The following is a 27,216-nucleotide window of genomic DNA, read 5'->3' on the forward strand; positions in this document are numbered from 1 at the left end:
TATAACCGCGGAAATAGTAAATTTAGAAGTTGGCGTTTTGTAAAACAAATAATGTGATATCATAGGTATTATCTCAGTAATTTGGACATTTTCCTGTAAAGGGCTTGATTAGATTCGTCTACAAGAACTTTACATAATTATTTGTATAAAATTTTACGTTGTTATGTACGATCTATAAAACTATAATTACCTGTAAGTATCCTGCCCAATAAACGGCTTAATTTCAGAAGACGCTCCGGTGCTGATTCTCACAGACGCTACCGCACTTCTATTAGGTTTCCCATGATCAGTAGCGACCACAGCCAGTTGCGTGTCCCTCTGATTAGCGGGCAAAGCGCTGTAGTTCACAAAGATGGCCCCAGATACCGCGTCGATGTAGTACCCTTTAGTTGGACGGAGTATTGAATACGCGATCTTCCCATTGTCCCCGTCGTCGCGGTCTTTTGCACTGACGGAGCCGATTTCGAGTGTATCTGTGCCTTCTGGAATTGAGAAATGTTTTGATTAGTATGTTTATGTCTTAGTTACAATTGTTATTACTGCCATATTTGAGTTATTACGCATAATAAGAAGAAAACCATTATGAATATACTGTGTTATACTAGTAGTAGCACTTTCTGTTTGTTATGAATAAAATGTTTACAATACAATAAAATGTTTACAAATAAAATGTTGACTAAGAGAGAGTATATCTTACCGGGCAGAATCCTGTTGTATGAAATATCATCAAATATCGGAGAGTTGTCATTGACATCTGTGATTTTGATCGTCAAAGTGGTCTTGGCGACATGCTCGCTGTCTGATGCCGTCACGTTCACTTTGTACATCTTCTTCGTTTCGAAGTCAAGAGGTCTGTTTAACACAATCTTCCCACTATATCGATCTATAGAAAAACTGTTGTCCCCTTGCATTATCGAGTATTTCAGAGCCGGATATGTATCAACGTCGTTCGCAGTAACAGATGTGAGCACTGTCCCAACTTCCGTTCCTAAAAAAAGAAACAAAATATACTGACGGGTCTCGTTTGACTGCCGTTTTAACGATCCGCCAAAATAAAAATTCTCTAAAACAAAACCTCTGTCGACTTACAATGATATAAAAAACGAATAAAAAGCGACGCGGACGCCGCGGACCGTCGGTGAACCGCTAAAACATGCACTCGGAAAAAATGTAATACCATCCAATAAATATTGATCCTAAAGGAGTCCCTTTTATTTAATCTCGGCGTCGGAATCGAAAAGTCGCAATGTTACCGAGTCGAGAATACAAATTATGTAAAATGCCTCCCTCTCCGTGGTACGCTTTTTGTTCTACCAATTTATTTCGAAAAGTCGATAGGCCGACCAACGGCAATTTAAAACCCGAATGCGAATACGGAGTAAACGAGTAAAAACCTACCTTCCGATACTGAGATGACGTTTGGCGGTGGGAATGTCGGCTGATTGTCATTCACATCCACGACGTTGATCCTCAGCGTGGCCGTTCCAGTCATCTGTGGATCGCCCTCATCCGTGGCTATAACCGTCAATTTGTAAGTCTCTCTTATCTCTCGATCGAGCACAATGTTCGTCTTCACCGATCCGGAGAAAGCAGGTTCAATAATGAACGCGTTGTCATGATTTCCGTCAACAATGTGGTATAATATGCGCGCGTTCACACCGCGGTCTCCATCCTTAGCTGCGAGTTGCACGACGAATTCGCCCTTAGTGTTCCCTTCAAGGACATTCGCGATGTACTGTTGTTGCGTAAACCTGGGAGCGTGGTCGTTCTGATCGATCAGATTTATTATAACGTCGCAGTAGCCGTATAGGACCGGCGAGCCTTCTGTGCGCGCGACTACAACGAGCTGGCGGCGCGGGCCCGGGTACGACTCATAGTCGAGATTGGCGGAGTTATTCACCCTTATTACACCGGAGTTAGAGTCTATTTCGAAAGCGTACTGATCGTTGCCGTTGCCGATTTCATAAATTATTCTCTGTCGCCGCCCGTCGCTCCGGACTGCGGTCACTTGGAGCACGTCCTTTCCGTACGACATATTTTCTTCGATAGTTACATTATACGTTGCATTTTGGAAGTTTAGTGTTGGCGTTTGATCTGAGAAGTCACCGACTCGTATTTCTATCAGTCCTATGGAACTTTGAGGAGGGTTGCCTTTGTCTTTCGCCATTACTTTCAAGTGAATTAATTTTCCATTTTCGCTTGCCAAACTTTGTGTGGCAGTTAGTACGCCAGTTGTAGGGTTGATACGGAACTTGTGATTGGATGTATCTAGGAGCTCGTATATAATTTCAGCGTTAGTTCCGATATCGTTATCATTTGCTGAAACCCTTAGCAAGCTTTGACCTGGTGGACTAAGTGTTGCTACTTGTTCTTTGAAGGGATATTTTGTGAAAATTGGTTTGTTGTCGTTCACATCATTGATGGTAACTTCGACAGAAACTCTTTGAGATCTAGTAATGTACCGCCCCTCATCGGTAGCAACTGCTTCAAAATGGTAGACACTTGTCTTTTCTCTATCAAACGTTCTGTAACAGAAATACATAGAAAATTATTGATTGTTTTATTCAGGTTATATTAAATACAAAATTATGAGGCTTTATATGTATCTGATATGTATTTGCCACTTACCCAGTAGTAAATATGATTCCAGTCTTATTATCAATCCTGAACAGTCCTTGACTCTCATTGGCCAATGAATATACAATTCTTTTATTGAAACCTAGATCAGCATCAGTCGCTCTTACTTTGATAACAGAAGTATCAATCATTGCATCTTCTGGGATCGCAGCAGAATAGTGACCAGTATCAAAAACTGGATCATTGTCATTCTGATCTTCAACTATAATAGTTATATTACAAGCTCCTTGCAAAGCTAGAGGCGACCCATGATCAAATGCTGTTATAGTCAAATGATACTTCGACTGCGTTTCACGATCCAAAGTTCTGGCAGTCAATCTTCCTGTAGTAGAATCTATAGAGAACTTATTTCCATTATTACCAGAAGTTATACTGTAAGTAATAACTCCATTTGCACCAATATCTTTGTCGGTAGCTGCTACAGTATGAATTACTTCTGGGTCATTGTTCTCTGGTACAGCTAAAGGATAACAAGATCCTGTTTTGAAACTTGGTGGGTTGTCATTCACATCCATTACACTGATTGTAACTGTTGCCACATCAAAATTGCTTGTGGATTGGAATGTACTAGAATCTGTAACGTAAACTGGGAATATATATTGATCTCGCTCTTCCCTGTCGATTTTAGTTTTGACTGTGATTGTTCCCAGACGTTCATCGATTGCAAATTTGTCATCAGCTACTCCAGCTGGTATCATGTAAGTTAGATTGCCTGAAACAGAACATAGAGTTTATTAGAAATGTTACATTTAAATACCATCTTATACAGTTGTTTATTGAAGTACATTTGCGATACTTACTTGCATTGCCTCTTGAAGATTTTGCAGACAGTCTTGTAACAAAACTACCTGGTCTAATATCTTCGCTTATATTTGCTCTGTAGAAAGAATCAGTGAATCTAGGAGGCACATTAGTCGATTCTTGTAAAATAAGATTCAACGTCATATGACTCTGCCTTGGGAATGGCACACCATGATCTGAAGCTGTCAGATTTAGTTTGTATTGCCCTGGTCTTACTCTAGAAATATCTTGAGCGTATTTATTAGAAAGAGTTAGTTTCCCAACGTCGTATTCCATAGCAAAGTATGCGTGGTCGTTTCCACCTGATATGTAGTAGGAAATTCTTCCATTATCTCCTGAATCTGTATCGACTGCTAACGCTTGGTATAAAGTGCCAGATAAAGTGTTCAAAGATACAGTAGCCTTTGTAGCTGAGACAAAAGTAGGTGTGTTATCGTTTGCATCAGTGACCGAAATATGCACGGTTGCCGATGTAGCCATTCTTTCAGTAGCGTTCACCGCTAAATCGGTCGCTTCTACGATCAGCCAATACTCTTTTAGAGTTTCATAGTCGAGCGTAGAAGTCAAAGTTAGAGATCCAGTGAGCGGGTCTAAGTTGAACACGTTTTTAGTAGGAGGCAAAGATGATACGACTCGAAAATTCAATTCTCCATTCGATCCCGAATCGGCATCTTTTGCTGTGAAGTTGTAGACTATCATTCCGATTGGTGTGAGTTCTGATATTTCAATATTTATAGGGTCTTGAGGCCATTGTGGTGCGTTATCGTTCACATCAACGATTTCAATCTTTACAGTCACTGCACTGCTTTGTGGATTGTTGGTTGCTGAAGTGTCTAATGCCCTTACTTCTAAACGGTACTCGTCTTGTATTTCTCTGTCTAATTGTCTCGCTACAACCAAGGATCCTGTTCGTCTGTCTATTTCAAATGTACCGGGAGAATGATCAGCTGTCAGAGGCATCAGCAAGTACGATATTTGTTTCTCATCTTCGTCATTGACTGAGTTTTCTGTGATGTCGCTGTCGCAGCAAGCTACTGTGCCTACAACGTGGCCTATTTTGGCATCTTCTTTTACCTGAAAAATAGAACGATTTCTTAGAAACTTGTATACTGCAGCTATGAACGTTAAAACCGTTTACATCTTTATCTTTATTAACATTGTAGCAATTAGTATAACAACTTACTTTGAATGATAAACTGGAGCTAGTGAACGTAGGTCTATTATCATTGAGATCCAAGACTTCCACTTTCAGCTGTCGTACAGTTTGCTTCGGTGGTGTACCTCCATCGGTTGCGGCAACAGTCAGACGGTAGATTGAACGCTCTTCGTGATCCAAGACTAAAAACAAAATAGAAGATACGTTAGTCTCAAATCAAATCACAATACTAAACGGTTCGAAAATCTTCTCTTGCTTTTGTTAAGTTTCTGTATCCTTTAAAAACTTACCAGTACTAGTTTTGATAACACCAGTATTAGCGTCAATAACAAATACACCAACACCATCCATGTCTCGTTCACTCAATATAGAGTAAGTAATACTAGAGTTGACACCATTATCTCTATCAATAGCTTTGACTCTTGCGACTTCTGCGCCAGGCTGCTGTTCTTCTCTAACGCTTACTACGTCTTCTCTGGGGTCAATGATTTCTGGTGGATTGTCATTTACATCAGTAATTTTGATAGAAACAGGCACTCTGCTAGATCTTGGTAGAGTGCCCTGGTCTTTGGCTTCGGCGAAGAGCGAGTAGGAAGATTTGAATTCCCTGTCTAGGTTTTCTTTGGTTGTTATTATTCCTGAAACAAACGAAACGTAGATAAGTATAGGAAAGTAACAAAAAAATATATCTTAATTCGTTTAAAGAACCTTTCTTGACTAAATAAAGGGAAAATAAATACAGTTCTGTTTTGCAAGCTACTTAAAATTTCTTCTAACCAATTTTACTCTACATACTTTTACATAAAACTGAAATACCCTATAACACATGACTTAAGAATTTTGTCAATTTCAAATCGATTATTTTGAAATCTCAAACCTAAAATTAGGAATACATAAAAAAGATCGCTTCGGGGCAGAATAACTATGATTATCCAACCTCCGAATCGGGAACCTAAAAATTGAGATTACAGTAGCGAGGAACGAAATGAACATCGATTCATAACTAGAGATCAAAGCATAATAAACTTAATTGTGATGATATTAAAGATGAATTTCGCATGAAATGTAAAGTCATAGGATGATAATAAGATGTGCCAGGAACCGCTGTAATGAGCGACGAGAATCAAGCTATAGGAAAAAATATTCATCGTTATATTCACCGCAAATATTGGACAGTCTTATGTTTAACGTTTGCGGTAAAACGGTAATATTCTTTACACTGCATGATGATTTATGTTTTTGTACAAAACAGAGATTATATCTTCTGTGGTGTAAGGTTCACCTCTATAGGCCAAAGATTATGATGGCACAGTCGTAAATTCTAGTATCTAGAAGTACTTGTATTACGCTGATCCAATCGATCTTTTGATTTTAGTAGCCTATCTAGTGATGTTAAAAGTGATGCCAAAGCTTTATTACCCAGAATTAAATTAGGTACATCAGTATTAAACTCTTTTATGGGTTTACCGTTCTAACTAATTACAATAGCAAAGGACACGTCGTTCCCATCACAGGAGTTACATTGCCATCTGGTGTGCAGTAAAAAGCTCATTTTAAAACGCAATTTCGTCTCTCCCAAACATTCCTTACTTTGTTAAGACAACGGAATCATTTACAATCGCGTCATCTCTGATCACAATTACCTTTTTTGTTCCACCCTGTTTGTTATTGCAGCAATTTATAGCACTCTGTCCAAAGAAAGATTCCAGCTACATTTTACACCTATAATTCATTTGAGAACATATGAAAATAAAAGATATCTGTCAACGAAACGAGTTGTAGAGCCAGTGCGTCCTACACGTACATTTGTAACGTACGAGCTTTAAATAGTCGACGACAGTATCTAGTACTGGTAAGACTTGTAATAAAACATGGGAGAGAATAGCGAGGCTCCTACATAGCAATATTTTAATAATAGTTAATGGTGGGTCACGGTGCATGCGAGAGCGTCGACGTTTATAACTCGCAATTGACGCGCATAAATTCATTGTGTGCTGCCTCCCGTTGTGGTCGGCCCGGACGGCGGGTGGTGACCTTTCAAATATATTTGTCGCCGACGTGATTGATCGCCGATATAATAATATGTACGACTATACGTAGAAATTTGAAACCTTTCTTCAGTGCCTCTAGAATTCTGTTAAGGTAACGGTTTGCCTTAACAAGAATTAGTGGGTTCTTTCGTAATTTTCAATAACATAACTACCATTTCATTAATAATGAATCACCTCATTATCTATCGTTAGATTTATGATGAATTGAAACCGGCAGAATAAGGAAATCTATTTCAGGGGTGATCGACCTCAAATTCAATGACTCAAACGCATCACTTATCCTTGCATAGGCAGATATTTGCTGCGCACTGTGTACAGTGTAGTAACTTGCATAAAAAAACTGGACTCAATATAGTAATTACTCAACTTTAACCCAGAAGGAAAGGATATATTATATAACATAGTAAGATGATCCGAGCTTATTTCATGAATGTTAAAATTGAGTAGTTTTTTGAAAAAAAAAGGTACTTCTGTAAAAGTTAGAACGTTGTGCTTTAAGGAATCATCTAGATTACAAATTGTATAAAGTTCATATACGTATATAATTTAAATATAACTACCATTAGCCTTATCAAGTCACGAAATTTTAAGCACAAAAATAACTTTTACTTTATGGACAAGAGAGCATAAAAGTTGATAAAATCACTTAAATATATTTCAGTATTGATGATTTCGTTAACAACATACTAGCTTATTCACAAGTGGTTTATGTTATTACATTGAAGACATTTAGCTTGGCCATTCATTCAACCATTCAATGTTCATTGATATTTTATAGTCCTGACATTATGTTACTTTTTATTAATGTTTATGTTTTCTTATTGTGTTGCTGTAATCTATCATGTTGTACTTATTAGTGGTAGGTAAAGAAACGAAACATCAAACGGAGATATTTTTAATCGTTGATTTTGTTTCATTCACGGATTGTCTAACGTATTTGGCAATAGAATAAATAGATCTTACGGGATGAATTACTAAGTTTACAAAGATAAACTTTACCATCCGACGTTGATTAGAAAATGTATTAACTTTTATTGAAAAGCGTTTTCTTCGGCTTACTTTGCCATTTATAACCATACGCGCCTGTATTTCTGTCGTAATGTTAGTATCTTTTATTCCGTAACAATTAGAATACTGTAGTTATGAAACAAAGTAAAGGTACTGTAATTTTCAATTTAAAACTAATTCACGAATAATGTTAAAACCTAAAAGCCAAACTCGGCATTAAATTAGCAGGCATCGATTTCAAAGATACGCAACGTAAATTCGCTGATTCAATCCATCGATGTCCACCCACAAATGTGTTGAGGCTTTTTATACGGACACAAGTTGAACTTTTGTCCCATGTCAGAATAAAAACATTTGTAATACTGTGACTCATTGAATCGCCAGCTGGAAGTTCACAGAAAGAAATGAATGCGAAAGAATACGAGTACTGATGTATCGTAAGGAAATTTTACACGATTAAGCACTTTTGCTGACATTGAAGAGAGTGAATTTCTGTAAAAACTTACTTTATTAGGTACTGTTTTGATAGTATAGAATTTACATGTAGTGTTTTAGTGGCTACATTAATGAAGATTAATCATTTCACTTCAAATCCGTGGAAAATTATTAACTTTACTACGAATGAAATACTCAAGAGAGAGGTACCTCTATACGCCTGTACATACATCTCAATAAATACGTTTTCTAAAGCGTCATTATGACAAGACTTAAAGCTACCTAATAACCAAATCTTCACCCTCTACCCTCAATTACCTCTAAATAATCCCTCTATACCGATCTTCGGTCGATCACAAACGGGCCGACGGCTATCGATGTTCATAAAAGGTAAACTTTTTGCCCCCGAACACATTGTAAGCACCTGCTGAAGAGTGCAATCTCCCAATCAGGACCACATACACATGTCGCAAATGATTTACGAATTTAGCTCTCGCGCTTTACCGCTTAGGGTCCGCACGAATGCTTCCGGCTATCGACCAGATGATTTGGAAAATATAAATATATATAACTCGATGGTGACTGACTGACAGAGTGATCTATCAACGCACAGTCCAAACTACTTGTCGAATCGGGTTGAAATTGGGCATGCAGGTAGATTATATTATTACGTACGCTTCCGGTAAAAAAGGATTTTGATACATTTTCCCCCCAACAGGATTAAAGTGTGTATAAAAATTCAGTCCTACGTCACAAACCACTCGGCGGAAGTTTCGTATATAAGAAGTTAGAAAAATCATACTAAGTGGAGACTTTTAGCCAGATGTAGGACAGTGATGAGTTATTTATTTTTATAAATACAGGCCGTATGTTTCTAGTTTCTACATGACAGCTGCTGTCTAAAAATAACTATATTTGTGCAAAACTTGAAGATGTTTATATATGCGTAATGTGAAGACAACACCTGCACACACAATAAATTTAATTATTAGCAGGCTTTTATACACAAACAATAGATCGAGAAAAATATGGAAACAATCAGAAACGTCATAGAATTTATGACGTAAATCATAATTTCACTACGCCTTAGACGCAATCCAGTAGCAAGACTTTCTGAAGCTAAATATTTAAGGCACTAAAGTAGTGAGTTAACTATAGTATTATTACCTTATTATTTCTGCTTGTAGATAGGATTACAAATAAATCTGTGCATAATTTACGCTATATTTATACATGTGATCAAACACCGGTCGCTAAAAGTCCGCAGCCCTACAGCCGCTAACTAGCTCGGGAGTGTTCGGGTGCGATCGCTGATAAGCCGAATTGAGACGAAAAGCTTTACCATTCATCAGTCAGTTATTGAGAATAACGAAGTGTCTACCACCCTTTTTATGCCATGTTCAATACTCACACGAATTCGACGATAAACATCGTTTTAGATAAGCATCAGGTATTTGCATATCTTATTAAATGCGATTTAAAAAGCTTAATATGGATGGCTTTTGCTAAATCGTACTTGTTTTTTATTTAATGTGGTTTAAGTGGTATATTATTAAGGAGTAAGAACGTAAAATAATTTGTTTCATTGGTTAACATGAATCTTGTGTCGGATTATGAAGAATTACAGTGATTCACAGGGATTAAAAGAATCATAAAAATGTTAAATATCCATTACGTTTATAAAAATCGCAGGTGTTGGTATTCAAAGTTACTACAGTAACTTCAGTGCCATTTATTACATGACACTAATGTTACAAAACTAATGGTCTCCTTTAAAAAGAATCACGGAATGAAACGCCGAGAATTTTCCAAACGTATCTTCCACCAAAACAGACAAAACTCGAAATAATTCCATAATTACACACCGGTCCATGGGAAGGTCCAAAACAAACAAAGCCATCGGATCTGCTCCCTATACTTTCAAATTGTGCAGGTATTAAAATGGCTCTATTTATCCAAACTGTTTACTCAATCAATGAGTTTGAAGGGACTTACATACTTTGGGTTTTAGCTTTCAAAAGAGCCGGCAAAGCAAACATGGGACAAGTGGCTTGCAGTTAAGTTCTCAGTGATCAAATATAAGAAGTATTTGGTATTACGGTAAAATTTCATTGTTCTTAGTTAGGACTGTACACGATGTAATGATGCATGTAGCGCCGGTGCTGTTTGTGAAAACGGATTACGATGATTTCGTCATTTGAAAAGCCAAAACTACAAAATCGTACGGAGCAATTTAGGTAATAAATATAGCCAATGAAAACGATCTTTGACCATTTTCTACGACTTATATAAAATCAAAAAGTAATTAAAAATTCTGTTGCAGTCGTCTAAAGGTCGATACGCGAAATAATTATATTTTTTCTACTAAAAACTCCACGCATCTCAAATCACAACGAAATATTAATACTTATAGCAAGTTAAAATACGTTACCAAAATGTACCTTACACGAGTTTGACCTTGGTTATATCAGAAGCTATTGTTGTCGGGTCAACAGTCGGAAGTTCTTAGTCGGATTAAAATGACAAATGGAGGCTTGACATCCACCCATGAAGGGTAAACAAAGTAATGTACATCATTAATCAAATATTATGATTCTGATTTAAAATGTCCATTGAACGCAAAAACTTGTAAGTTATTTAAGCAGTTCAAAGTGCAAGCTTTAGAAACAAGGTTTAGTCTGATTGATGGGAAATAATTTCTAATCACTTGTCGTAATTGTGGTTTTTGTTGTTTGACTGATGCATTTAATTTTTTATACGAATAGATATGGAATATCTACGCTCGATTTTCTTATACCTGCTATATGTCTATCAAGACTAAGGGCTAGTTTCATGGCCCGTGAATATACGCTACATAATCTCTCTGATAGATAAACTGGCAACAGTGTATTAAAACATCTGTCAATATTGCGACTGATAAGATAACTGATAATTATTGAAATTGGTTAAACATTACCAGGCTACAAAAAAAAAAAATCTTCGACATTTAAACTGCATTGAGTCAACTTAATCTCTTAATAAATTGTTAGTACTAAATTAGGTCTATTAATATTAAAATGCTACTCACCAGTAACAGGATTAACATTGAAGCTCGTATTCGAAGGGAACAGGCTGTACCTAACAACAGCATTATCACCTAAATCGGCATCCTTAGCAGCAATCTTCCCAACAAACGCTCCAGCCTTCTGATTCTCTTCAACTTGAAACTCATACGCCGTTTTACTGAACACGGGATCATTATCATTTGCGTCTATTACATTGACTACTAAGTTCGCTGTAGCAGAAAGCGGCGGTATACCGTTGTCGACAGCTATTATGAGCATTTTGTGTTTTGCTGTCGTTTCTCTATCGAGTTGTTTAGCGAGGTACACCCAGCCAGTACTTGGTTGTACTTTGAAGTACTCTTCAGTAGTATTAGTGGTTTCCGGTGCTATTTTGTACGTGATGCGAGCGTTGTTGCCTGTGTCTTTGTCTATCGCTTGGATTTCTAGTATCTGTGGAGGATAACAAGATAGTTTTAGTATATACAAGATACTTAAGTATTAAAGTAGATTTAAAATGTTACGTGGGATTGGAAATTTTAACCTTTTTAATAAAACGTTCATTTTTAGGACCTACTTTTTTAAAGAACAACTTGTTATTCAATAAATTATTTATACTTAATTGGTTTAGAAAGGTTCTTAGTAATAAAAGTTACAAAGATTTATGACAATTTTTAATTGCAATTAGTAATGAAATATTTTCGTGTATATTTTACTCCAATAATACTAAATGTTGTTAAAAATGTCACTTCATCAGATTTCGATTACATTGATATCAGTCATGGTTTAACTTTGCAGAATTTATCACATAAATCTGATTAAAGGACTAATCTTACCTTAGCATTCAAAGCTTCGGACTCCATCACATTAGCGCTATAAGACTCATGCTCGAACACAGGAGGGTTATCGTTGACATCTTGGACATCCACCACGAGAGTCAAGTTAGCAGCCAACGATGGTACACCGCTGTCTTTAGCTGAGATGATGAGCGTGTGACGAACTAAGTTCTCGTAGTCTAGGGACCTGGAAAATGTTTATGTTTGAAATTGCATAATTTTACTTCTAGTAGTTATGTCTTTCTACAGGATATTATCAATCATTGCGTTATGTTTTTAGCAAATTGGTACTCCCATTTAAAAAAAGACACGCAAACAATTATTAGTAAAAAACAGCCTAGTTAGTTCATTTATTTTTCTATCTATAGTTAAGCTTGTAATGTTATAGGCTCTAATGGTTTGTTTTAAAAACTGCACTGCATTCATAACGGTAAGTACAATGCCGCAGCAGCGATTAATTATTATCTTGTCGAATATTAAAACAGTCGTAAGGTTTTACGATAAACGATAGTTTAAAACCCTAAGAAAGATTTAGGATATAATTAAGAATGACCTATCCCAAATTGCAGTCTCAAGAATGAATCCTACACATACCTTAACAGCGTAACTAATCCATGTTGATGGTTCACAGCAAAAGTGTTAGAAGGTCCTGTCGCAGACACGAGGTGGTACGTAATCTGTCCGTTCTTTCCGAAGTCTTCATCAGTGGCTTTAGCTGCGTAGACTATGGAACCTATGGCTGCTGACTCCGCGACAGACACTCGAACTGATGATGTGCCGAATTCTGGCGCGTTGTCGTTCACGTCTTCTAGAGTTATTTGGACCTGTGGGTAAAATTAAGTTATGTTTAGTATGAATATATAGCTTTGTGGCAATTCTGGTTTCATGCCTAATTCCGCCAAACACAAAAACACAGTATTAAATTAAAAAAAATAAAGTCATATTATTCCGACTTCTAAGCAACCATGTTGAAATAAAAGTCCTATAAATTTATCAGATGTGGGTAAATTGAAAGTTTTTGACAACATGATTTACAGGTTACCAAATTAAAAATGTATTAAGTAAGTTAGTAAATTCAAAGTTGAATGTTTTGTTCAGCTTCGCCTTAGATAGCTAAGGCTATTTTATTCTACTTTTCGGATAGCCGAAAACTAGAATAAAATAATTTATAAATATTGTTGCACATATATGTAAATGTGCTGACTAGTTTCTTAGTTTTGTATTTTTTATGATCCTTTATGTGGTACAGAAATAAATGGTTTAAAAAGCATTGATTCTAATCTAATACATTCTGGTTATTAAAACCACATGAAATATCAAAAAATAATAAAGACTTTCGTCAATTTGCGCTTGTTATTCTACTATTACTATATTCTTACCTGTGTCTGATCAAAACTCGATGGATTGCCATTAGCAGCTCGAACATTCAACAAATACGAGGAGCTGGTCTCCCGGTCCAGTTGTCCAGCGGTTCTGATGGCTCCTGACATCGGCTCGATGGTGAAGCGGTGGTCTGGATCTCCGGAGACGATGCTGTAGCGGACTGGTGGTTGACCTGATGAAAATGAGGAAACTGTATAAGTATTTTTATTTAGTTATCTTCTGATATTGGCACTCTTCATGACGCATTCAAATGATGGAACTGTATAAGTGATTTTATTTAGACATCTTCTGATGGTGTCCGCTGGTCCGTGGTAAAGGTAGGCTTCATGTTTTTACCAAAGCGTTGGGAGGTTATGGGTTTTGTTTCCACAGAATACAAATAGTTGTGCGTAATTTGAATGTGCCCAAGACACAAGAAAGATTTTATTAGTGTGAAAATTGTCTTATAAAATCTTTTGAAAGTATGTAGATACACAGAAGTCTAAGTATTTCAACTTCGTTAACAACTTTTAGGTATAATTTTCTAAAATATTAAACTAAAAGGAATTCCGATTCTAAAATACAGTTGTAATGGTTCTATTATCTAAATCAGCCCATCGTGTAACATTAGAGCAACAATGTTGGCACGAATACGAAATAGGCTTGAATCATCCAAGCACCTTTGAATATCCTTATGATCTGTAATACTCGTACTAACCACTAAATGGAAGAGGGGAGGAATAAAATAGCATCGAGACTTTGAAATAAAATCCCTCACAGGCGAAACAGTAAGTAAAGGCTAGTCTCACGGCTATAAGGTAAGTGTTGGATAGTTTATGTGATAGATACATTAACAGTAACTTAAAAATAAGTGTCAAAATTTCACCTAACCTAAAAAGAAGTTGTGGAATTGGGGTTAAATATTAGGCCGGGAAAAAGTCTTTTCGCATTATAGTATGTATGAACTTAAGCTCGATATTTGGGTACCTCACGAGCTCACTGAAAGAAACCTAATAAACCGTGCACTCATTGGTGATTCTTGAAGCCAAAGAGATTTTAATAGAAGTTCATTCATACTATAATGAAAAAAGACTTTTTCCTCGATCTAATAGTATAGTATTAAATATTGCTAGCCTTATATTTTATTGGCAACGTTCAAAGTATTAGTAAGTTATTAATTATATAGTTTTATAACTATTGTACGACTTAAATTTTGAAACAAAACGGATCTTTTGTAAGTCCTCTACCTTCTATAACTATTGTACGATTTTTTTTAAAGAAACTATCTTTCTGAGAGTTACAATTGAGAAATAAATAGCCTTTTAATAAAGTCTTTAACTCCTAAATAACATAAAAGGACAGCCGATCATGCGACACATCCCACTAAAACAACTATCAATCTTTTATATTATAGCAATAACATTTTATCTATAACCGTTACACGTTACTTGAGCTATGACATCGCTTCCTTGGCCGTTCCATAAATCTTCGAAGCATCTTTATATCATAGTTTCACGACTGCTCCTATCCCGTTGTAGCTCTTTCGTCTCAATTTTCCCAGATTGTATGCATCTAAGCGAAATTGACCGCACCAATATTGATGACCCTATAAATATTTATGCTACGGTATCACTTTACTATTGCAGTTGTATTGTTCTTAATATATTTCTGTGTTTTTGTTGTATTTTATTGTTACTGTATGAATGAAATCACGATTTTTATAGTCAAAAATAACGAGTCACTTGGTTGAAATAAAATAAATAGGTAATTGGCTGGGAAAATCGTTGCTGTTGGATTATTATTGAAAACAATTTTTTTATCAGTCAACTGGCAACTATCGCAAGAAGGTATAGCCTGCGCCGAAACGTCAAGGATTTAAAGGTAAAATGCATACTCGATAATTCCGTTACAATAAACATGTTAAGAGCACAAACAATTTTTTTGTCAAAATTATCAAACAATTTTACACCTAAAATCACTTTTATTAAATACCATACTATCTTTCATCTTATCTTTAAAGAATTTAACAAAAATATACCTATTTATCAAATTATAAATCTTTCTTTTGATTATATTATACCAACATCACTATAATTTACCAGTAATTATTGTTATGCGAATACTTTTTGCCGTTCATCAAAATAGCTTCCTAATTTCGTGACCAGACCCAAACTAGAAACTCAAGCAATTTATATGCAAATGTAAAATATTAATTATTTAAAATCGTATCTGGTTCAGGCGTTCGTTGCGCTTTTTGTGGGTAGGTACTGAATGTAATTAAACATTATTCTCTATGTACAAAATGTACGAAATATTTTAGTTAGGTACTTAGTTATATGACCGTGTCTGAGTAATATTTCCTCATTATTACAGTCTATAATTTATCGTTTCATACCTCCGTTACTAACATTTTTATATTTCTATTTTAAACGTAAATAAAGTCTACGTTTATCATAAACCACTGATTGTCTTAAATACCAAAGATTTCTTTTTCTGAGAAGTATTTCTAACTTTACCCATGTTTGTATAAAAATGTGGTATACTAATTATACTATGCATAGGTATAGATTAGTCTATATAAAATTGTCGTTCAACAATAAAACATATCTTGACCTTTAACTCCACCTTACAAACTAACAATAATAATCATATAAGTCTATAATACCTAGGTTATTCTACTTTTTGTGTTCCTCTAACGATACAGACATTCGCATATCAGAATTCCTAGTCGTAACGATAAGAAAGATGCTCTGACGCGTATGGTCAACTGCCTATGGCTGTCATTACTATTTATTGTATTGTAAATTGAGCAACATAATATAGATATATTTTTCTAACGAAAGTACGTAAAATCAAAGTTGAAGTTACTTTTAGGATGACATTCCGTAAAAAAAATATTCACAACAGTCCTTTTGTAAAACTATATAACTAAATAAGGAATTTCAAAGGCTTATACTGATAGGTTAAGCTTAAATCCTTATACCATAGCACGTCATATCAAAAATATTCAAAATATGTATGAAAAAACAACGGAAAGCATTTGCTACGTATTGTTGCGTAAACATAGCAATACAAATGCTTTTTCTAAAACTGGCATTATTACTACCTTCTTCTAATGTTAATTTACTTTCAACGACGAACATAAAAATTGTATATACTGTGTATAATCTATATACATATTCAAATCTCTAAAGTATTCTTCAATAATAAATAAGAATGCAACAAACTCCGTGATCTATTTTCGTCACTCTAAGCTAATTATGCAGGTTAAATTAATGTCTGGATGTCTTGCCGCTCCTTGCAGTGTATTGTATTGTCCCTCAATAACCCTTTTAGGTTTATTTTCCAAAGCTTTTTATTGCTAATTGTCTGTTGTTATGTTTGTAACATTAACATACAAAAGTTAGTTGTGCGTAGGAGTAGGCAGTAACTCGTAATTATGTAAAACGTTGAATATTGTTTTGCGTCTGCTGATTGTTTTGTTAATACAAATTGGTATTTAGATAAGATTTTTTTAAATACATTTATTTTTAAAGCTTTGGGAAGTTCTAAATCGAACATGTTTTATAGTAAAAAAAAATTACCAATGCATTTTTGAGGATAATTTAAGATTTTACTAGAAATATTTCTTAGCCTACATTTAAATTAGAAAGTACACTTTAACATCATAGAGATAACATTTTTTTTTCACAAAGACTAAAATATTTAATATCTATAACAAAATCAATTATTAAAATAACAATATAATCACACATCAGTCACCATTTAATCACCCAACCACTGACAACGTAAAATTTTTCCCAAAATAAATAATCCACCGAAAACGGTTTTGTATCTATCAATTTTTAATTGGCAGCTCTCACAACAATTTAAAGGGGTTCGCTGTTGAAAAAATTTTTTTCCGGCGTTTCTTATTTTTTGCGCGGGCGGCGCGCTTTTTTTATGCCAGTCGTTTTGGGCAGGTATCCTGACATGAGATTGATATACAGTCGTATACGCGGACATGCTCTCCAGTCTTTGTTCAACTGGTCCGTATGCCGTCCCTCGGTCCTGGTCACCCCCGCGACGTCCCTTTGTCTCTCCTCTTTATACAGTTGCCGATGCGCAAACGCAGACTTATTTTCGGTTGGATTCACAGGATTTGGCGTAACTGTTGTTTTTGTGTGAATTGTCGTTATTTGCGCTGGTTTTTCGGTTCACTTTGATTTGTTTGACTAGCTCGTGATGGTGGTTTTTCGTTGTGGTAGTTTTGGTACATTATTTTAAGTTTTAGAAGGAATATAAATTACATTTAACTTGCTATAACTAGTTATTATTTAAGCTGCAAAATAAACTGGTCTACATCATCTTAAAAAAATGTTATAAACGCACCTCATAATTCCTAAGCTCAGACAAATCTGTAGGTACAAATACAAACAAAAAATACAACAATGAGAATCCTCATAATTTTACGGCCAACATCAAACTTTATTTAATCCATCCGTATCTAAAAGCTAAAATTCATGGCTTCTTTAAATTATCATAAGGACGGATTTGAATTGGCAAAAACATGTATATCAAAATTACGAGTAAAGGCTTTAGTCCTAACTCTCATAAAGTTATATCAAGCGCTTAAAACCTGAGTGTTTAGTCAATTCATTAGGGATCAGAATTGTGGGCAGGGTTGTTGTTTTTTGAACCCGTTTTGGGATCCTTTAATCCCTTTAGATCTAGAATTTTAAATTTGACTTCATTATTGTCTGTATTTAAAAGTTTTAATGTCAAAGTTTTAATTTGAAATCATCTCAAAAATGTTTAAAATAATTTTAATGCGAACGACAAACACATAATTACATTTATATTGCGGTTCTATTACATATGACAAATTACAAATATCTATGACAAAATGTTACAGTTCCTTCGATTGATACCATATTATATCAAAATCATCAAGATTTTTTTTTATTTGCTTATATACTTTGTTCTATATTTAGAAGCGTCACGTTATCACTAAATCCGATCCCAAATTAGTTCGTCTCAGCCCTGAGTGTCGTGGCATACCGGGCCACTCCGCATTACAAAATAAATTTGCATCTTAGCCCTTCTAAATTGAAATCATTAACGGCCAAACTGATTATCAGGCTCACGCGCAAGCCGCTTGGTTCAATTAAGCTTTGTTAATCTCCACCTATGAGAATAGTAGATTTTAATTCGACTGAATTAATTTATCTAACGTGATTATCTTTAGTTTTGAATAATACCTCCACGATTTTGATGTGCTGTTAATTGGCAATGCTGTAAATGAGGATTTTAATCTAAATAAATTATAGACTACGCGAATACCATTTAGAGTTGAAGTAATTAAATTAGGAATATCAGAAGAGCTTTAGATCTTAAAATTTGATTATAGTGTTTGGTTGTCTGCATATTTTGACATCATTCTTATAAACATCTTCGGGAAAAAAACGCATATTAGAAATTAAATACATTGCGAATAATGACGTCTCAAATAAGATTGATAATTAACTAACGATTGCAATTAAAACTTTGAATGTAATTTATCACCGTCCTACTTTTGGGCACGGGTCCTGAATCAGTGTCCAATATAAGATAGTCAATTAAACAGATTAAATGTAACAACTGTAAAGTAAAGAATTCATTAAAATCCGCACTTACAGCAGCCAAAATAAACAAGAAACTTGAGCAAAAACGAAATGTTAACACTCAAACGGATCTTACACATCATTTGACGTATAACATTGTCCCAAACAAAATTACACCTATTAAACACCTACATGAGAAAATAAGGCGAATCAAACGCGAACTCGAAATAACGCGGGTGTAAAAAGTCGAAAATAATTGAGGTACCTACAGAACCTTTAAAAAAGGAGGTCTAAAAATTTCCACAACAAAAACTGTCGCCGCAGTGAGGGGTCGCCGACCTGACTGGATTTATTTGGGTGTGCCAGAGGTAGGTACACCAACGATTTTGAGTTTTGTAAAGATACCTTGCAATAAAAACTCGTTTTACTAGAATGAAGAACTTCATAATCCAGTTTAAGAGATAAACCATCATCCCAAATTCAAGATCTATCAATATTTGATGTTACAAAATTTTATCATCGCCAACTTGTCTAACCAAAAGGTAACCTATTAGTTAGCAGCTAGAAAGCAAAGCCTCCTGGACTACATATTTCACAAAATATTTCTATTTGTTAATGACTTTGTTTAATTGACGAGTGTTTATTCTGAGCATGGTTGTTAATGTGTCTATATGTGTATTTGGAAGTATATAAGTATGTTTATCAGTTATTTGGTTACCATATTACAAGCTGCTTAGTCTGGAATCAAATGACCGTGTGTGAGTTGTCCAATAATATTTGATAATAACATCTTCTTCATTTAGTACAAGAATACTAAAAAATGTTGTATCAAAAATTCTACATACATTGTCACCCTACCTGTCGCTGCGCCAGCGCACACAGATCCGAACGTATCCTTGGATTTCTCCAGATTCGAATTTCAAATTTTCAGTCACTGTTCGATTGCGCGGGAGCGTGAAATTTTTTAACTTTTTTTGTTTAAGACCTATCATAAAGCAAGATCAGACTTGCTTTAATCCTTTAGTTAATAAACTATAGGTTTATGTTCACAGATTAGGACTTGAAGATCCTAAATTATTATAATTAGTTCGAGTAGGTTACCTGCGAAAAAATATCTTATATTGTCAATTTTGTCATTTATTACTTCAAAAATCATGGTATATTATTATTTTGATGTCTGATCTTTCCATTGTAACAATTATTTATTGTATATTCGTACACTGCGAATGTCACAAAACCCTTGTCTGTCCCATTCTTATCGTTGTCTTTATGTTCAAGCTATTTTAAATCACTATAGCTTATGTCTAAAGAACTAAGACAGTACCTGTCTACACAAAAGGCTCTGGGTCCTGCTATCGTCCCTAATTTGCGTAATGCTATTCATATTATTGCGCGGCCATGTTCCTCCATTTGTTTTTGTTTTTTTATACTGAACACTTTTTTATTTTCTATAAAATGCACATCGTGTTTTAGAATTGAAACTGTGTAAAAGGCTTTTGTTTGGTTCGGACCTATAAATGTTCCTTGCATGCCTCCAACTGTCAAATTTAAGGTGTGAGCATTTTTATTGTCTAACAAAGCGTGGGATACTGTAATATCTGATTGTAAATTCCCTTTAATTTTAATTAAGTAGTGATTAATCAAATTGAGGCTGTCCGCACCTTAAATATTATAAAGCCAAAGTGCACTGGCGTCTTTAAAAGTCGCTTGAAGCTATATATCTACCTTCGGCTGCCGTCAAATTACGACCAAATAATTCTTAGCAGAAGCGCACAGTAACGGCGAGGGAATTATTCAGAAGATTAACTGTCACATATGATAAATTAATATAATATGTACCTACGCATGTGTGGTCTAACGGTGATGCGAGTCAAATCGATATTTGATTAGACGGCAATCGAATGCTAATTATAGGATCGATAATCGTTACAGAATTTTCGATTGTTGAAGGTGAAAATTTCGGCACTTAATGTGTTAAAAGAAAGTTGTAAGAACATTAATTCTATACGAACTTAAATGCCTTTTTTTAACACCTTTAAGCAAATCATATTTATAGAACCAATTAAAACGGAATTCATTTAATACTGACCATTGATACAGTTCACTCATAAGATATTTTTTTACAATAATATCTATTGTTAACTACATTATTTCAACTCTATCATTCATTACTGTAAGCAGATGTGCAAGTAACATAACTTTAACTGAACATTCTATATTAAAAAATAATAATCACCTCTCATTTTTCTTCAAGTTATTACCTACAGTTATCACAGCATCGCGATATTTGGCGACTACATTTAAAAACTCGCTCCATCCATCCGTAAAGTTCAATATATAATATTTTTTTAATTAATGGATGTTTATCTGCGAGCCAGCAGCTATAAATCTGTGGGGGCGTGTGTCTGTATTGAACGTAAGCGTTATGGACCTCTTTCTAATTAAACTCAAAGCGAGTTCGGCTTGGGACTAAGTTGATAGTTGAAGCGATTGTAAAACAGAAGTAATTATAACGTAAGTGGAATTGTGTTATACATTATTTGTCACAACCAATGCTTATTCCTTTTTGAGTAGCCTACTTTTGTTTTGAGAAGAGTTTTGCCCTGACATAAAAATGATGAGTCAGTTTAGATGAATTGAAGCCTGAAATTGGAACAGCAAATTCACTTGACGGCTATTAATATTAGCTTAATGAATCTTGACCAATACAAGAAAGTATTCGTTAGTCTTCTTCTTGTGAATTCGTAATGAATCAATGAAGATGCCACATACTTTAAAACTATGGGAGTAGATAATTTTAACTTTTATTTAGTCTAATAATTGTTATCATTGGATCAATTTCCGTGCCTCGGAGAGCACGTAAAGCCGTCGGTCCTGCGCCTGACCTCTCACTGGTCGTGTCGGTTATCCGTCCCACCAAACTATGAGAGTGATGGAATAGAGAGTGTACCTGTGTATTGTGCACACACTTGGACACTATAAACAAAGTCCTGCACAGATGGCCAGTTTCAATGAAACTGACCGCCGTAGCCGTATATCGGCTAGGAGGACATTATTATTATTATCATTGTCTTGTAACTTGCACCAAACAACAAAAATACAATGTGATTTTTAAGATAAAATCAAACTCCATCTTCTGATTTGATTTGCAATACGTGTATGTTTGATACGAGCAGTGTGATTTAGCTAATTAGTTTAGAATTTATTAATATTACCACTGAGATGTTACCTCCCACCAAAATTATGGTTCACACGAAACTTATAACACATTTCAAATGGAAAATTGTATATCATAGAAAGTAATAGTTTCTATATTAGAATGTATTAGAAAACCGGTCCGTGTAGAAGAAATTCTTTCACTTAAATAGTACAAATATAGAAATTATTTTATGACGTTACGTTTACCGGAAAACGATTTTTCGATAACTTTTCTTACGATAAAAGTAAGTAAACTAGTAAAAAAATGAAAACTAGTTTGTTCAGCTACTCATAAATTATTTCGTGCCGAATTTACGAGTAGTTTAACAACATAGTAGGTACTTTTTGACTTTTTGTGACCTAGTTCATACATAGATATTTCTTTTTCTAAATATTCCTTTATATCTACCCATTAAACCGAGATTCACTAACAAATTTTTACCCACACAAATGTTTCAATTACGAATTCTCCGTCTTAAAACTTTCGCAATTCAGAAAATTTTCCATTATAACCTTTGCTCTGATTCTATTCTCGTTTTAAAACAGAACCGTGCCTAGGAGCGGAACACACAAAAGTTCCTATTAATTTCCAAAGCCTAATAAATCGGCAATATCTACTACAACATTGTTGCATTCACCAAATCAAAGCCATCACTACCTTATAATTTCCATTTAAATATATCCATAATAATATAAGTATAGAGTATTGAGACCCCATGAATCCTAAGCGGCCGCTATCTATGTCCTAACAATGGCGGACTCATGGAGTAGAATTTCTCAAAGACAAGTGCACAACGTACTATAACGGTGAAGTTTGCAATTCAGTGATTTACAGAGCTTGGCTTACAACAGAATACGTGGGTTCGTGTTGTGGATTACTGTTACACCGTCACGCAATGGACTTTGTTTTAATGACGATAAATCGCATTGAAAATGGAAGATAAAATCTTGTACTGATTGTATAAATGCAGACGTATGTATGTATTTCTTAATGTTGCTAATATATTTTTGTAAGGTAACTTAAATTATGTCTGAGTTGCAAAATAATTGAATAATTTTCAAGTCGTAATAGCTCATGATTGAATGTAAAGTGAAGTGAAACTACACCACACATGAATAACATAGCAATTTTTTTAAATCTTTATCAAAAATAAGTTAAGCTATAAGTTAATTTCAGCTTTTCTTTAAACATATATTCAAATATTTTAAAGTAAAGGCAGAAGGCCGTCTCTTACTAATTGTTAGTTGCGGTGATCAGGCTTGCGCAGCGAATTGTTTAGTAGATTTAAATATCAAATTCTTCATATTCGTTAATAACGAATGAAGAAAGTAGTGCTACAGTTCTCATTAAAAACATTCGTTTGATTTAATTTAAAATTGAGCATTCATCATAAAATTCGTATCGGTGTAACAACAACCCAAGAAACTTCACCAAGCTGTACGTATATAAATATTATCAAAACGCACTCGTCGCTAGTGAGATACCGAACATGTTTTATAGTCCATAGACTCCATGGCCGCTGTTATATACGATATAACAATGATACTACAAATTATATACCGTTTACTGTTATTCCCTCAGTATTTATGTATTTGGTGTTGTCGGTGATTTATGATTGTTGCGACTAGAACAGTTCGTTTTTATGTTAAATGTACATTTACAAGATGTGACGACAAAACTTACAATTTTGCATTTAGCAAAATTGTAAGTTTTGTCGTCACTTGTGGTAGTAGGTACTAACAGTAATAGTAAGGTCACTAGTGCGTTAATGGAAAGCCGTAAAATTGTTTTTAATCTGATTTAAAAACTCACAGACACAGCTTAGGTGCTGGTTCCTTACATTTTCTTTTCTTTTCAAGATTATGTCAGTATTGTGTTCATAGTTTTTGCGATACGTTATCCCGTTTTTAGGCTTTTTTTAGATATATCGCTTTGTGCAGTTTTGTGCAGTGCAGATATTACAGATTTTTTTGCTCCTCTTCAAATTATGGAGCAAATAATGGATTCAAAATTATGGAAAATTGACAAATATTATACGAGTACATTAGATGATAAATACATCATTGGTATTGTGGATTAATTGAAAAAAAAACTAGCAACTTTTTCCCGATATATCAACTCGTATTATTGTCCCAAGAATTCTGTTGCCACAGAAACCTACAGAGGAGATAGACCATTTTGTTCAGAGGAAGCCCGTGCCCAGCATTCAGACAGTAATGGGTTATAAAAATATATTAATAGTATCATCTTTACTAATAGAATTCTTAATAGCCACATAAAAGACTCAATTAGCAATGATTATATTTTTATGAGTTTAATTTGCAAGTAATTTTTTATTTTGCTAATTATGTTAGATTGCTGTATCAGATCACTTGATCCCATGGGTGGGAATCTATGGACATAAAAAAGTTCTCAAAATATTCACGTCGAAAACTGGAATTTGATGAGGAGCCTAAAAAAACAACAAAAATCTCAATCATCAAAGCCCTGAATTTTAAAATATATTGAAATTTTGACTCCACTTATATCGTAACTTTCGCTTACACTGACTGTTAACTTATCAACGCAAAAAAGAGATTAAACAAGTAAACAAAACCTTAAGGAACATAGGCGTGTAAATTAACTTAATTCTTCTTTCAAGTTCACATTTCAAAGGCATACTAAATTACTATTAATCTTCAATTCCCATAGCAACAAAATTCATCTTTTACATCCCATGACCTTGGTCATAACCTTCACACATAATAACTGTACCTAAGCATTATAACACGAGGCATCTACGTAAATAAACCAATAAAAAAACTATTTGAAGCATACATAATACTGTCATTTGCACTCACTTAGAAATTTTACGACCATTTAATGTACCATTAAAAGTAAAAAAGACACTAAAAATCTCCCTAATTAATTAAATTCTTTAAACTTTATGACGATTTTGAGTGACGACTGTCGAGAAAAAAAATGGCGATAATTTTTTTCTCATGTTTCGTTTCCGTATTAAGTTTGTAGTCGTGAGAAATATTAAAGGAAGTGAGATGAGGTTGCGGTACTGGTGCGATTGGTAATCAATCAACGATTACTGTGGCTTAGATTTAATTAGAATATACTAGTACATATTACTCTATGGGTGGCAGTGTATGCGACTTCTCGATACCTAGGGTTTTAGTCCCGCTTCGTCAAAAGTCTATCCTAAGGTAGACTGGTAAATAATACCTTAGATTACTATAAGTTAAGTCTGCCTATATACTGTTTAGTATATAAAGACGTATATGAAGCACTCAGCCTACACCTTTACGCATAACGGGCGTGATGATATAAATCAACTTAACTCTAACTGTATGTTTTTAGATAGTAATTGCGCAGTTTAATAAATATTTGTAAGATTAGTCATCTACTTTTAAAGGCCTTGAATCAGATGCCAAACAATTTGTTTACTTCACCGCCGTAAGTAAATCAATCGACGTCTGGTTCTTAGATTAAGTATCGATTATATTATTACCGTTTATATGCTAATTAACCATTCACTAAATCAGTTTTTGTATACAAAAGTTGAGAATCTATTTCAAGGTGGATCAACTTGTCACAAATTCTAAAGACTTCTGAATATATTAGGGGGAACACCTATTAAAAAAAATTATAAGCTATTTTAGCATCAAGTCAGATATTGTATGCAAACTTTTATCAGAAATTAATAGAATTAATTTTAAAAAAAAGTATCCTTTTGATATCCTTATTTCAATTAAGTATACTTAATATTCAAACATCAGAATCTAACCGAAATAAAATTTATACGAGCGCAACTTAAGATGATTTTTTCTCTAAGATCTTAATATGATTGACTCCAGACCAAAATATAAAGAATTCAACAAAAATTTGCTTTCAGAACTCAACACAAACTGGAATTTGATGAATAGCGTAATAAAATAACAATAATCTCAATCATTAAAGTCCTGGATTTCAAAATATATCGAAATGTTTACTCCACTTATGTCGTAACTTTCGCTTATACTGACTGCTAACTTATCAACAAAAAAGTTAACAAAATCTTAAAGAATATTAATTTATTTTATTCGTCTTTCAAGTCCATATTTTAAAGTCATACTAAATCAAAAGCGATCGTCATTTCCCATAGTAACAAAATTGATATTTTACATCTACCTTCCAAAATCCCATGACCTTCCCATCCCATCCAATCCCATGATTGACTCCAGACCAAAATATAAAGAATTCAACAAAAATTTGCTTTCAGAACTGTTCAATCTTTCACCGCGGAACAAAAAAACAAACCTTCCTCAAACTGCATATATTCCTTAGTGTAAATTATTAGTCTTGCTTAAGCATCAGCAATTCAAACCCGTTCATAAAAGTCGCCAAGTGGATGCACTGAGCACCAGCTCGTGATCTTCTAAGACAATGGGCGATTACGTATTGTTGTATCGGAATCCTGCCGTATGAGGGTGCAGTACAAGGTATGGACTGATGATGTAGCGAGTATAGGGAATATTGTATGAGGTGATATTGTTTGAAGTGTACGTAACGATAGAAGTACGAAATTTAGTGATGATGTTTGGAAATCGTTTTGTTCTGTGTAGTATATATTTTTGATAAAGAAGTAAGTTAAAGTTGAATATTTTGGAATATATAATATGTATTATTTTATTTTGTAGGGATAAAAATTACTGGAACTATAAAATTTAGATTTAGTCCAGCTTCATATTATCAAAGAACGCTTGCAGTGTTTAGAAAACTTTGAGGTTCTAATACAAAATCGCTTCGCCTCGGAATAACAGTAAAATCAAAATTTAGACCCACAACCTTTTCGAATGTAGCACACGTTAATCGCTAAACGCTTTTAATTTGAATAGAAACAACTTGGGCACGATTTCAATAAATTTGTTAAAGCAAAATGAAGTCATAGGGCGATAGCGGTCAACAGTAGTCTTAGCATTGAGTCGTTAGTAGGTTCCACGTACATTTCCGGCATCCATTAATGCGGGACATTTTCTTTTAAAACGATCTATGAGAATAGGCTATCGTCTTGCATGTATTGAAAGACTCTTCGTTATTGAGTACCGTTTTGTTATCTGCTAGCGGTTGCCTGCGACTTC

The 27,216-nt window shown here is 34.5% G+C and overlaps 1 protein-coding gene across 1 annotated transcript in view; it reads right to left on the reverse strand.

Annotated features, from left to right (window-relative positions):
• ds (dachsous cadherin-related 1) overlaps positions 1–27,216 on the reverse strand; it is a 312,970-nt gene that overhangs the window by 4,050 nt on the left and 281,704 nt on the right. The window contains exons 5-15 of the mRNA XM_076118750.1: positions 13,345–13,520; positions 12,560–12,789; positions 11,966–12,152; positions 11,156–11,582; positions 4,885–5,232; positions 4,622–4,776; positions 3,438–4,512; positions 2,629–3,349; positions 1,399–2,525; positions 698–988; positions 191–482 (exon numbers count right to left, since the gene is read on the reverse strand). Coding sequence (XP_075974865.1) covers positions 191–482; positions 698–988; positions 1,399–2,525; positions 2,629–3,349; positions 3,438–4,512; positions 4,622–4,776; positions 4,885–5,232; positions 11,156–11,582; positions 11,966–12,152; positions 12,560–12,789; positions 13,345–13,520 — 5,029 coding nt within the window. The remainder of the gene's footprint in view (positions 1–190; positions 483–697; positions 989–1,398; positions 2,526–2,628; positions 3,350–3,437; positions 4,513–4,621; positions 4,777–4,884; positions 5,233–11,155; positions 11,583–11,965; positions 12,153–12,559; positions 12,790–13,344; positions 13,521–27,216) is intronic.

The sequence above is a fragment of the Anticarsia gemmatalis genome, chromosome 9 (assembly GCF_050436995.1).
Source record: "Anticarsia gemmatalis isolate Benzon Research Colony breed Stoneville strain chromosome 9, ilAntGemm2 primary, whole genome shotgun sequence".
NCBI classification, from domain to species: domain Eukaryota; kingdom Metazoa; phylum Arthropoda; class Insecta; order Lepidoptera; family Erebidae; genus Anticarsia; species Anticarsia gemmatalis.